This window comes from Synchiropus splendidus, chromosome 8, assembly GCF_027744825.2.
Source record: "Synchiropus splendidus isolate RoL2022-P1 chromosome 8, RoL_Sspl_1.0, whole genome shotgun sequence".
Taxonomy (NCBI): Eukaryota; Metazoa; Chordata; class Actinopteri; order Syngnathiformes; family Callionymidae; genus Synchiropus; species Synchiropus splendidus.
In genome coordinates this window covers 19,093,223-19,105,318 of record NC_071341.1, presented here as the reverse complement: position 1 = coordinate 19,105,318, position 12,096 = coordinate 19,093,223, and the positions used below count along the sequence as shown (strand labels likewise).

Sequence of the window (12,096 nt, the reverse complement as noted above, 5' to 3'; positions counted from 1 at the left end):
GCTTTAGTCTGACGTCAAAAGGGCCACTTAAATACAGGCGCCGCACTTTGCCCAGGTCTGATCTAAAGATTGTTCATACCAGGTCTGGAATCTCCTCCACAAATGTCTCGCTTGCTCACGAATCCTGCAATATTCAGGCGAGAGCATTGTTTTTCCCTCACAGTTGATGTGTTCTGGAGACAGACGTTTGACTACTTACTCAAGTTCAACATCTACCTGAGTACAAGATCACGTGAAGCTGAAAAGAAAACGGTGTGTGTAGGTTTGGGGAACCCCAGCTGACGGTGACCGTCTCAGCTAGTCTCCATGACAGCAGCAGCAGTTTTATTTTTATTCATTCTTTGTTAAGCTTTGATAGTCAGTGATCCAACAAGGACAGTAAGACGTTCCATTTCATGCACACATGCTGTGCTGACAAACGTGTACTTCATTTTGGAAAACAAACCCTCTTGAGCTTATTGACAGCAAGTTTGGAGCAGTCACCCTAGAGAGGCTGTGTGCATGCGCCGTTTGATATTTCAGCCTTATTAAAATATTCAGCGCATATATATAAAGTCACTTCATGCTCTCTGACATCCAGGTGGAGGGGGGTGTTGCATGAGCGTGGCTGATCTTCTGATGGCTGCGTTCATGGTGTTGCACGTTGATAAAATGTCCAGATACTGCTCCTATCTCGCTCTGCACCTGCTCCTTGTGAGCTTTTTGGTCAGCGATCCGGGGTTAAATACGGGTGCTGTGCAAGGTCTGACCTGCTCACGCTGGAGCTCCTCAAGGTTGCAGGGTCTGTACCAGGACGGAGACATCATCATCGGAGGTCTTTTCTCTCTGCATTACAAGCCTCCGGACCGAGATACTGACTTCACCCAGCTGCCCAAACACCGGCTGTGCACTGGGTGAAGAATGCTTTCATTTAAATGGACAATCTTAAAGAGTCATATTTTGATGTATTTTAGTCACATTTGTTTATCATTTGTCTGTTTTTCCCCTCAGGTTAGAGAGGTTTTCCCTCGAGCAAATATACGTACTGATGCTGGCGATTGAGGAAATTAATGGCAGCCCGACTCTCCTGCCCGGCGTGAAGCTGGGCTACCACATATTCGACAGCTGCGGCCGGAACCCCTGGTCGCTCCAGGCCACTCTGGCCCTGGTCAGCGGGAACACTGAGACCTGCTTTGTGACCAAAGACCCGGCCGAAGACGGAGGAGGAAGAGAACAGAGCTGTGAGTTTTGACAGAACAATACATCGACCTCTTTCATGACCTTTTAACCCTGTGAGTCAGATATCCGCCCGGCCTCACTGATCATCGGAGGGGCTTCATCTGGAACAACCATGGTTCTGGCGATGATCCTCTCACCCCTTCATGTTCCTCTGGTGAGTAGAACGCAAATCTGTACGATGAAACTATACGTGTTTAATCCTCACGGAGACAAATAAAGGCAACTCGCTGACATAATCTCAAGCCCAGTATCAAGACTAGAAAGGTGACTCTGCCACAAATTCAAATAAATCATTAAACTTAAACATAAAAAATAAGACATGATAACACATATACAGAGGAAAATTCATCAGTCACTCAAATACGACAACATGCAAATAGATTTTTATGGTGTAGTTTTTAATATATATATCAATATCTATCTATATATATCTATATACACACACACATATATACCTGTATATATAAATATATATATATACACATTAAATTGTGTGCAACCCGTGTCACAATTTCATAAGCAATTTACTCTAAAAGTATTATTAAAATGTTATTATATATAATATTATGATTTTTTTGTCAAAATTACTTTTTTGTAATATGCTTTATGCCACAGTTATGACATAATCTACACACACACACACACATATATATATATATATGTTTTCTTCTTGTATTAACGTCTACAGTTGCTTTTTGAATCTATGATTAAGAATTATTTTGCGTTTATCATATTATATCTTTAATTTTCCTCTTTTCAGGTGTCTGATCAATGGGCTATTAATTATAACTAAGTTTCTACTCATTCCTCCTATTTTTTAATACAGATTGTAATTCAATTTTGCACTTATTGGTGCATAAAAAAACTTGAACATGATTGAAAAGGTACAATAATAATGACTTACTCAAAAGTATCTACTGTATGTCAATTTTGTGAAACAGATTCAAAGCACCTCAAACTGTATTTCAGTTGTTAAGGTTCAGGATAAATATTTTAGCGTTATTTACTGAATTGTATTGTAAAATTGTACTGTGTGAGAAAAAAAGAGGATGAAATTTTTATTTGTAAAAGCCCATAAATTCGAAACATAACAAAGCACAAAAAAAAAAAAATGTTATATCAAGCAATATGTCAAATGCACATGAAAGAGAAGGAAAATATATCTTGACCAGGTTTTCCATTTTGTAATTATGACACATTTAATAAAGGAAATGCAGAAATGAAAGCAATGTGGAAATAATTATGATCAATAAAATGATAGAAACAATGTTTTAAGTTTATATGTTTTTATTAATTGCAATAGATGTTTTTTTTTTTCACATTAGAAATGCAAATACTTCAAATGTCATTTTCATTGCAAACTCAAACCTTCAGCACAGTCGAAAACACACAGCAGTTTATCTTGAGCCTGCGGAAGGATCATTATTTCACTATCCATCTGTGGAACGTTGAGTCCTGTTTAAACATCAACATCTGTTTTCCTGCTTTGTTGACACACTTCAAGTGAATTTACTACACATCACTTTGTCTTCAAGATCAGCCACATATCCAGCTGCCCTTGCTTGAGTGACAGACGCAAGTTTCCCACCTTCTTCCGGACCATCCCCAGTGACATTTATCAGGCTCGGATATTCGCTCAACTGGTCATCCATTTCAACTGGACCTGGATCGGAGTAGTGATGGCCGACAACGACTACGGCCATTTAGCGTTGAAGGTTCGCTTCTTTTTCTCTCCATCTGCACGACATTTGAACATCGTCCTGCTTCAGGTCTTCAGGGAAGAGACTCACAAAGCCGGAGTGTGCCTGGCGTTTGTGGAGTTGGTGCGAAGGCCTTCCATTGCGGCTGACTCCACAAGATCGGCGCTCACCATCCAGGCGTCCACTGCCAAAGTGATTCTGGTGTTTCTCTGGTACACAGATGCCTTGCAAGTGTTCAAGAAACTTGCCAAGCTGAATGTGAGTTGAGCTAAAGTTGTGTGGAAGACTTACAAGCGTGACACTTGTTCGGTGAAGTGTATTCTTTAATGATGGATATAAAAAAATACGGTCAATATTTCCCTTTATTTGTCATATCCTAAACTAATGCAGATGCCCAGGCTTCTCTCTCCGGCTTTTCTGAGGGTAGAAAAAGGCGCTCCCAGGGCCGCGTGTCCTGCATCAGCCTTGCAGTCTCCTGCCAGTGAGATACGCCTCGCATGCCTCACTGGGGACAGGGGTGAAGGAGGCGTTCGTACAAGACGCCTGAGGCATCTCACCTGGATTATCTTGAGGCAAAGGAAAACCGGCTTTACCTTCAGTCTATCCCCCGGGAAACCTGACCCTGGAGTTCAGACACACTCTGAGGAAAACTTGTTTTGATCTTGTTCTTTCAGTCCTTATGTAAATCAATTCAATTCCCGTCGAAAGGCACTCAGAGAGGGCAGACCTCGGCCAAGAAACAAATTTACCCCCCAAATAGAGATTGCTTTTTGATCCAATATCGTTGCCCTAAAATTATTTTCTCGATATAATTCTATAGACGTTTTAGCATTTTAAATAGTGTTGATAGCAGTGAGTTGAATGGGACAGCAGGTGGCAGTAGCAGAACACACAGCCAGCGCACTCTCAGTCCCAAGGAATCAGAGACTACTTCTTAGTGGGCTTTTGCCTCCTACTATGATGCTGAAGTCAACTTTCCACCTTGCATGTTGACGTTTCAGTGGAATAAAATGTGCCCCTCCCATGTGACACTGTTCCAAGTTGCTACAAGTGATGGGACCTGCATCACGGATGCGCCGGTGTACTGATATTATTGTATACAGTAATCAAATCAGTCTCAGTTCAGTCTGTCAAGTAGGTTGCCTGCAGGGATTTTTAATGTCCAACAGGTGTCAGTATTCAGTGACACTCTATCAACACAGTATCAGCACAGTGTGTCATCGTATTGAAACACTTTATGATGCATCATTTACCCATCACTAGTTGCCACAGCAGGAGCTCGCACTCTGCAGAGGCTGATGAATCCCAGGAAAGAGTTGCAGCTCTAGTATTTACTGTATCACGTCCCACATTTTCTGAAGGGCGATATAGACCCACGCTGACATTAAAACCCACAGTGTTTCTGCCTTCAGGTGACCGACCGTCTGTTCCTGGCGAGCGAGGCCTTAAGCACCAGCGTCGATTTGCTCCAAAATCCCGCCACTGCTCAAGTGGCTCGAGGCGCTCTGGGCGTGGCCATTCGTAGCTCCATCATCCCTGGATTCGCAGACTTTCTGAAAAATCTAAACCCCCTGAATCGACCCGATGACGTCTACCTGAGAGAATTCTGGGAGCTTGAGTTCGAGTGTTCACCACAGCCTCTCAACCTGTCCACTTCTCTCCCACCCTGCGACGGGACAGAGTCCCTGGAAGATTTAGGGAAACACTTCTCGGACATCTCCCAGCTCAGGGTGACCTACAACGTCTATCTGGCGGTTTATGCTGCGGCCCATGCTCTTCACAAGCTCCTCTCCTGCCCCGACATTGAAGACCAGTCCAAAAACAAGACGTGTGATTCCCCTGCAAACATCAACCACGTTGAGGTGAAAGACAAGCAATGAAGAGAGATTAGATCAAAGATAACCGTCAAGTTTTCATTCCAGGTTCTTCAGCATTTGAGTGAGGTGAACTTCACCACCCCGCAAGGTGAAATTCTTCATTTCGACGGAGCGGATATCCCAGCGAAGTATGACATCATCAACTGGCAGGACGCTGCCGAGGGGCGTCTTAAACTGGTCATAGCCGGTCGTGTGGATGGAGTCAATCTAAACCTTGACAAGTCAGCGATTCAGTGGCCATCCAAGCAGGTTTGAGCGTGCAGTTTCAGGAAGTCGGTGGGGAGAAAGTAACTGTGTATTATTCAGATTCCCACTTCAGTGTGCAGTGAGATCTGCCCGCCTGGCACCAGGAAGGCCGACAGGAAGGGAGAGCCGCTCTGCTGCTTCGACTGCATCCCCTGTGCTGATGGCGAGATTAGCGCGATTTCTGGTGAGGTGACATGAAGTCCATCAAGCGACACTTCAATTCTAATCTTTTTAAACCACAGGTTCTCTTGAGTGTGAACGTTGCCCGCCTGAATTCTGGTCCAGTGTCGACCGAACTGGCTGCGTTCCCCGCCAGCTGGACTTCCTCTCCTTCAATGAGACCCTGGGCATCACTCTCACAACGGTGGCTGCGTCTGGGGTTATCGTGACATCAGGAGTCTTCGTGGTCTTTCTGTGGTACCGTCACACACCTTTGGTAAGAGCCTGTTGGCTCCACGCTGCTTTTTCACAAATGCACACTCGTGAATGCCACTCCCATGATGCACTGCAACAGCCTGACTAGACACAGTTTCAGAAAATGTAGCAGCTAGGACTGTATTTTGTTGTTGTTGCGTCTGTCAAAAGCTCTTATGTTCACGTTTAACAACTTATGTTCATGTTTAACTCAGCTTTGATGCATCCAGACTGATCCTTCAACCTTAAAAAAGAGAAAAAGAAGCAAATAAAAAAGGTATAATTTAAAGGAAAGACTCTTTATCCGTGGAAATGAAACGTTATTGTACTTTTCACTTCAGTTGCAACTGATTGAAAATACTGCCAGTGTGCTCTGAGTGCTAATCTTTCAATGAACAAATCACAAATAACATAATTATACTTACAATTAAAGACAAATCTGGTTTGAAGAAAATCATCATCTGGAAATCCAGCTGATTTGAGAAAAAATAGCATCATATATCAATATTAATTATTAATACATTAGGTCTAGATAATCAAATTCTGTATGTAACGGAGATAATAGACATTTTATTTTGAAAAGAGGAAATAAATATAATAAATTGCGAGTGTTTGCTGTGAACTGATTGTCAATCTGAAAAATAGGGAAATGCTGCCTCTTTGTGTCTACACAAGGAACAGCAGCTGTTTGTCTGCAACAGAAAAAGATGGATGAAACCTGACTCTCACACCTCCAGGTTCGGGCGAACAACTCCGAGTTGAGCTTCCTGCTTCTCCTCTCTCTGAAACTCTGCTTCCTGTGCTCTCTGGTCTTCATTGGTCGACCGTCAGTTTGGGCCTGTCGCTTCCAACAAGCGGCGTTCGGGATCAGCTTCGTCCTCTGCGTCTCCTGCCTCCAAGTGAAGACCGTCGTGGTTCTCGCGGCGTTCCGTTCGGCCCGCCCCGGCGCTGAGGCCTTGATCAGGTGGTTCGGCCCGAACCAACAGCGAGGGAGCGTGTGCCTTCTCACTGGAGTGCAGGTACTTTGACTCAGTTTTCACAACAAGAGGTACATATTTGAGTGGCACTGACTGATCTCACCAGGTCGTCATCTGCATCGTGTGGCTGTCCCTGACTCCTCCAGAGCCTCGGTCTGACTTGAAATCCGCGGGGCTGAAGGTCACCTTGGAGTGCGCCATGTCCTCGGTGGTGGGCTTCTCTCTGGTTCTGGGCTACATCGGCCTGCTGGCGTGCAGCTGCCTGGTCCTGGCCTTCCTGGCCAGGAAGTTACCGGACAACTTCAACGAGGCCAAACTCATCACCTTCAGCATGCTGATCTTCTGCGCCGTCTGGGTGGCCTTCGTCCCGGCGTACGTCAGCTCCCCCGGGAAATACTCCAATGCCGTGGAGATCTTCGCCATCCTGGCTTCCAGCTATGGTTTGCTGCTCTGCATCTTCGCTCCAAAGTGCTTCATCATCCTGCTGAGACCTGAGAGAAACACCAAGAAACACCTGATGCACAAATAAAACACAGGGCTTTTCTGTAAACCGCCTCAGTTGAATAGAAGCAAGAAGGTAGATACAAAGACAAGATCGAATTCTCTTATCACGTGCAAACCTTAACCACTCTGTGGTGATGTCATTAAAATTATTATAAAAAGAAACTTTGTCTCCAGTTCTCACTCTATGTAACAAAGCAATGCCCCCCTCAACATAAATTAAAGATAGCATTGAACACAATAAAATACAACATAGAACATAAAGGCCTCTCCATCGGCCTTGTGAAGACCAGGAGGGTGTAGAAGGTTTTTATATCCTGTTGGATGATGTCATTATGCAAACAAACACGACTGTTGCTCTAGATTGGTCCAAATTTACACCACGAGGACAGAGTTTATTTAATTATTTTCTGAATTTACATAGTTATAACTGAACCAAAATACATTTTACACATTGCTTTCTACATGTTTTAATATCTAGTTAAACAAAAAAAAAACACAGGAAGGGCTTAATAAAAGTGAAATGAGGGGTTTTGTTGCTGATCATTTCGAGATTTTCTTTTTATTTCACAGACACACAAAGATTCACATCTTAACTTACGGTCCAACACCAGTTTGCTGAGTTAGCGAGGCTGTTCATGATGCTAATAGTTAGCACATAGCATGACGCTTCATTTCGAGACACAGCTGATACGTTATCATTGCTCCGGTCGAGTGGCTGACTTTCGCGGACGGGGAAGTTAGGAATGTCCTGGTACTTGAGGATCTGCTGTTGGTGGCGCTGTCGCTCCTTCAGGAACCGTTCAGTCAGCTGATCGAGAGAGGTCAAAGTAGCAGTCGCGACACAACAAGTGCGAAGTCTTCCTCTGATGCCATGCTGTCCTGCGACCGTGAGCATCGACCACAATTGCCCTACAATAATGGTTATATTTTATATAAATATGATATTTACAGCTCACAAAGGAAAGCTATTATTATAACCGCCCTACTTTCAGTACTTTGTTTAAAGTGTCATTTCAACCTCCATCTTTTAAACATGTATGAATGATTTAAATCTAAAATATAAAATATTGTGACATTTTAAAAATGCAGCATCAGATAATCGACAACATAATAGTTTTTGTACATTAATACGAGCCACACTGGCACAATATTTGATGAAAGATTGTTGTTTAAAATCTTTTAAATAAATCATGACTGTTAGAAATGATTTTTTGAGAGTGGGAATTATTTTAATGACAATTCTATGATAAAAATAGGAATAACGGTTGAAAAAAATAAAAGATAAATTTCACATTTTTATAATAGTAGTTAAAGCAATTCAGCAAACAAAGGAAATGAACACACTTTTAAGTCTTTTAACTTCCTTTATAGAGTTGTATGTTTTCTAATGAAGACAGAAATACTTTGTAAATTTAAAGACTTGCTATGCAAATGATCCGCATGACGTACATCAGGATTTTATACAGCATAACATAACTTCCGTTCCTGAGCTAAAGGAGAAGTTGTCATTGTACCTTCCCCATCACACACCTCTTGGTATTTTTGTCCGGTCTCATCACTATTATGTAACATTTGGGAGAAAAAATACTAAACAATAAACCAGCAGCAGAAGACAGGATGGCAAATATCTCCACGGCCACAGCGAACTTTCCAGGGGAGCTGACGTAGGCAGGGATGAAGGTGATCCACACGGCGCAGAAGATCAGCATGCTGAAGGTGATGTATTTGGCCTCGTTGAAGTTGTCTGGCAGCTTCCTGGCGAGAAAAGCCAAAGCTAAACAGATTATTGAAAGAACGCCGATGTAACAAAACACCGCGACAAACGCGGCATCGGAGCCGGTGTTGCACTTCAAAACGATCTCGCTGTATTTGAAGTCCATGTCAGGAGATGGTGGGTTTAATTTCAGCCACAACAAACAGATTATTGTCTGAATTAGAGTGCAGAAGACAAGTATCAGTCGTTGCTGTTTGGGTCCGAACTTTCCCGACATCTTGTTTCCAGGGACTGTCGCTTTAAATGCAGTCACGACCACGATGGTTTTGGCTAAAACACAGGATATACAGAGGGCAAATGTGACTCCGAATGCAGTGTGGCGCAGCATGCAGGTCCACACCGTGGGCCGGCCGATGAACGTCAGCGGGCAGAGGAAACACAGGAAGAGGGAGGAGAGAAGGCAGCAGCTGAGCTCCGAGTTACTGGCTTTCACCACCGGCGTTCCTCTGTAGTGGATGAAGATGGTCATGACGGCCAGAGACAGGGAAGCTCCCAGCAGAGAGAGGACGGAGATGGCTATTCCCATGGGCTCGTGATAACTCAGGAACTCTATCGTTTTGGGAATGCACGCATCTTTTCTTTCGTTGGACCAGAATTCCCTGGGACATTGTGAGCAGTCCGCAGCACCTGAAAATGTGGTCATCTGAGATGAGAACCAGAGTTGCACTTTCACAAGTCAGTGGAAGCTGGTAGCACGGCGCCTAAACCTGCCCCTGAGCCTCACTTTGTCCCACTCTGTCCTAAGGACTGTCTGCATATAACACAACTATCCCCTTGTGAATGGAAGGATGAAAGATAATGTGTGTCCTATAGGCATTGTATAGAGGGACAAAGACAAGTTTCATACCTGTTGTGTTAGAGATGGTTCCCTCAGCACATGGGATGCAGTCGAAGCAACATATTGGCTTCCCCTTGATCTGCGCTTTCCTGGTTCCGACTGGACAGACGTTAGAACACACCGATTCTGGGACCTGGCAAATGATATGCTGATGAAAGCTGTTGCCCTGCTCAATGAGGCTTGAGATATTGCCAAACTATGCTCATATCAGAATTTGATTTTACCACCTGTTTCAAAATAAAAGTTACTATACTATACCATATTTATTTATAAAGCGCTTAAAAGGCAATACAAGTACTGTACAACTGTAAAATCTGGATAAAACAGACATTAAAAACAATAAATACATACAATTTAAACAGGGCAGATACACTAAAAATTACTAAAAAGATCAGCTGTGTAGCCAAAGAGTAAAAGTGTGTTTTAAGAAGTCTTTTAAAAGTGGACAGTGATGGCGCCTGTCTAACTTGGGGAAAAGTTGAAACTGATATCAGCCTTTCCTTTAATATGAATTCCAGCCCAATTTTGGCGAAAAAAATAGCCGTGGTTAGTTACGAAATACTAACATTGTCATCCTCCATGACTGACTATATTCACTTTCCATGGCTTGTCTCAGCTAGAGTACTTTGATCCTGATATTGGTCTTGCATTTCACCTGCTTTTTTTGGTTTTTGTTTTACAGAAGTGAGAATGTAAGCGTTTACTGTTTTGCCCGTCCTCCACACGACTGCTTCCTCCTGGACACTGAGCTCGTACTCTCCGTCTGCAGCTGAGGCAAAGTGGCCCAGCGTCACATGCTGCACTTTTCCATCTCTGAGCTGCCAGTTGATCAGGTCATAGGAAGCAGGCGGGTCGCCGTTTTCATCGAAGAACACTCTATCGCCGAAGCGATTCCTGAAATTCACCCCCTGAACTTCCCTCGTCACCTGTCAAAGTGTGATATTTCAGAAAAGAGTTTGTGGATAATGAAAGCGTCTCACCTCCGCTGATGTCACGCCTGGTACGCTCCGACACGGTTGCAGGTTTTTCTCCCCGGCAGCTTTGCAGAACACGAGGCGGTGAAGGGCGTGTGCGATGGCATAGACTGCTTTGTACACATTGTACGAAACTCTGAGCTGAGTGACGTTGAAAAACACATGCTGCTGATCCACCAGCGTCTGGTTGCCGCTGCATGTTTCAGTCACTGACACTCTGGGAGACGGACCTGGCCGACACCCCGCCATCATCTCCCAGAAGTCTCCCACAAAAGCAGCGCTGGGATCTGTGTATGGGTTAACGTTGGCGAGAAAAGGTTGGAGGTTTGGAATGGCCATTTTCTGGACTACAAATCCCAGCGATCCCCCAAAGGCCTTGTAGATGTGTGGAGTGGAGGGTCGGGAGGCTGTTATCCAGGCCTCACTGGCAATCCACTGAATCCCGGTGATGTTCTGCTTCACCACCTCCTTCATCAACGGGTAGAAATCACCCTCGGGCACAAAAGCAAGAATGACCTTCACGTTCGACCGCTTGATCAGGTTGACGACAGTCTGGATTTTCTCCATCTTGTACGTGCGCAGGATGGTTCCGACAAACGCCACGCAGACGCCCAGATTTTTCATTTCTTCTGTAAAAGCCTGGATGCCGTTACGGCCGTAGTCGTTGTCAGACTGTAGAGCTCCGATCCACTGCCATCCGAAACGCTTCACCAGGGCTGCCAGGGCTTTCGCTTGGAAGTAGTCGCTGGGTATTGTTCTGAAAAATGTCGGATACTTTGTTCTGTCGCTCAGGCAGGCGCATGTGGAGAAGTAGCTCACCTGCAAAACACACAGGAGTTTGTTCGCATTACGTCTCTGGCATTTATATCACATTATGCCGCGACAAAAATCTTTCCAATGTCGACAGCAACTTTAATACTAAAGCAGCACTAAATATGAAAAATGATATTTTGATATTTTAAAACTGTAAATAGAGAAACAGGTTCTGATGAAAGTCTGTTAGTGAATTCAAGATGCATGTGTAGTTTGTTCATTTTAAAGTGACTTTTTTACTGTTCATCCACTTGAAAAAATATTGAATTCACTTCTTACAATTGGCACTTTAAATGGACCTAAGGTTCCAGCCACTGCTAAGGACTGTGTGGATCCGGACTCTGCGATGAGAGCAGATATGGCCGGAGCGCATGTGGTCTGATTTGTGCTCCGGACCCCACCAGCCAGCGTCAACGCGGCCCGGAGAGTGTTTGTTGGAGATGCACAAGAGTTGAGGATCCTGTAGCCGAGCGTTATGTTCGGGAGAATCCCTGGATCGTTGTTGATTTCCTGGATTGCAAATATCATCACTTGGGTCCAGCGAAAGGCTCTGAGGTCGAACCTGAAAGCATTTGACAGAAGCGTCAGTGAAGCAGAGAGAGAGAGAGAGAGATCACAGTTCACCACACTCACCCCACACACTTGACTCCGGGGGGCTCACTTCTGAAGGTGGACGTGGACGTGAGCTCCTTGTTGAAAACTGGGAAGATGCCCTCGACCATTATGTCCCCCTGTTTGAACAGACCCGGCATGTCGAAAGT

The 12,096-nt window shown here is 44.3% G+C and overlaps 2 protein-coding genes across 2 annotated transcripts; one reads left to right on the top strand and one right to left on the bottom strand.

The window, feature by feature from the left end:
* Positions 1–651: 651 nt before the first annotated feature.
* Positions 652–6,961, top strand: LOC128763465 (extracellular calcium-sensing receptor-like). The gene is made up of 11 exons (XM_053872248.1): positions 652–893; positions 991–1,174; positions 1,277–1,372; positions 2,754–2,933; positions 2,988–3,176; positions 4,331–4,780; positions 4,841–5,044; positions 5,102–5,225; positions 5,284–5,477; positions 6,193–6,474; positions 6,539–6,961. Exons 1-11 carry the CDS (start codon positions 652–654, stop codon positions 6,959–6,961), a joined length of 2,568 nt encoding a protein of 855 aa, XP_053728223.1.
* Positions 6,962–8,441: 1,480 nt separating this feature from the next.
* Positions 8,442–12,096, bottom strand: LOC128763464 (extracellular calcium-sensing receptor-like). The gene is made up of 6 exons (XM_053872247.1): positions 11,969–12,096; positions 11,615–11,897; positions 10,529–11,341; positions 10,253–10,474; positions 9,558–9,681; positions 8,442–9,337 (listed from the first exon to the last, which is right to left on the bottom strand). Exons 1-6 carry the CDS (start codon positions 12,085–12,087, stop codon positions 8,442–8,444), a joined length of 2,457 nt encoding a protein of 818 aa, XP_053728222.1. The 5' UTR covers positions 12,088–12,096.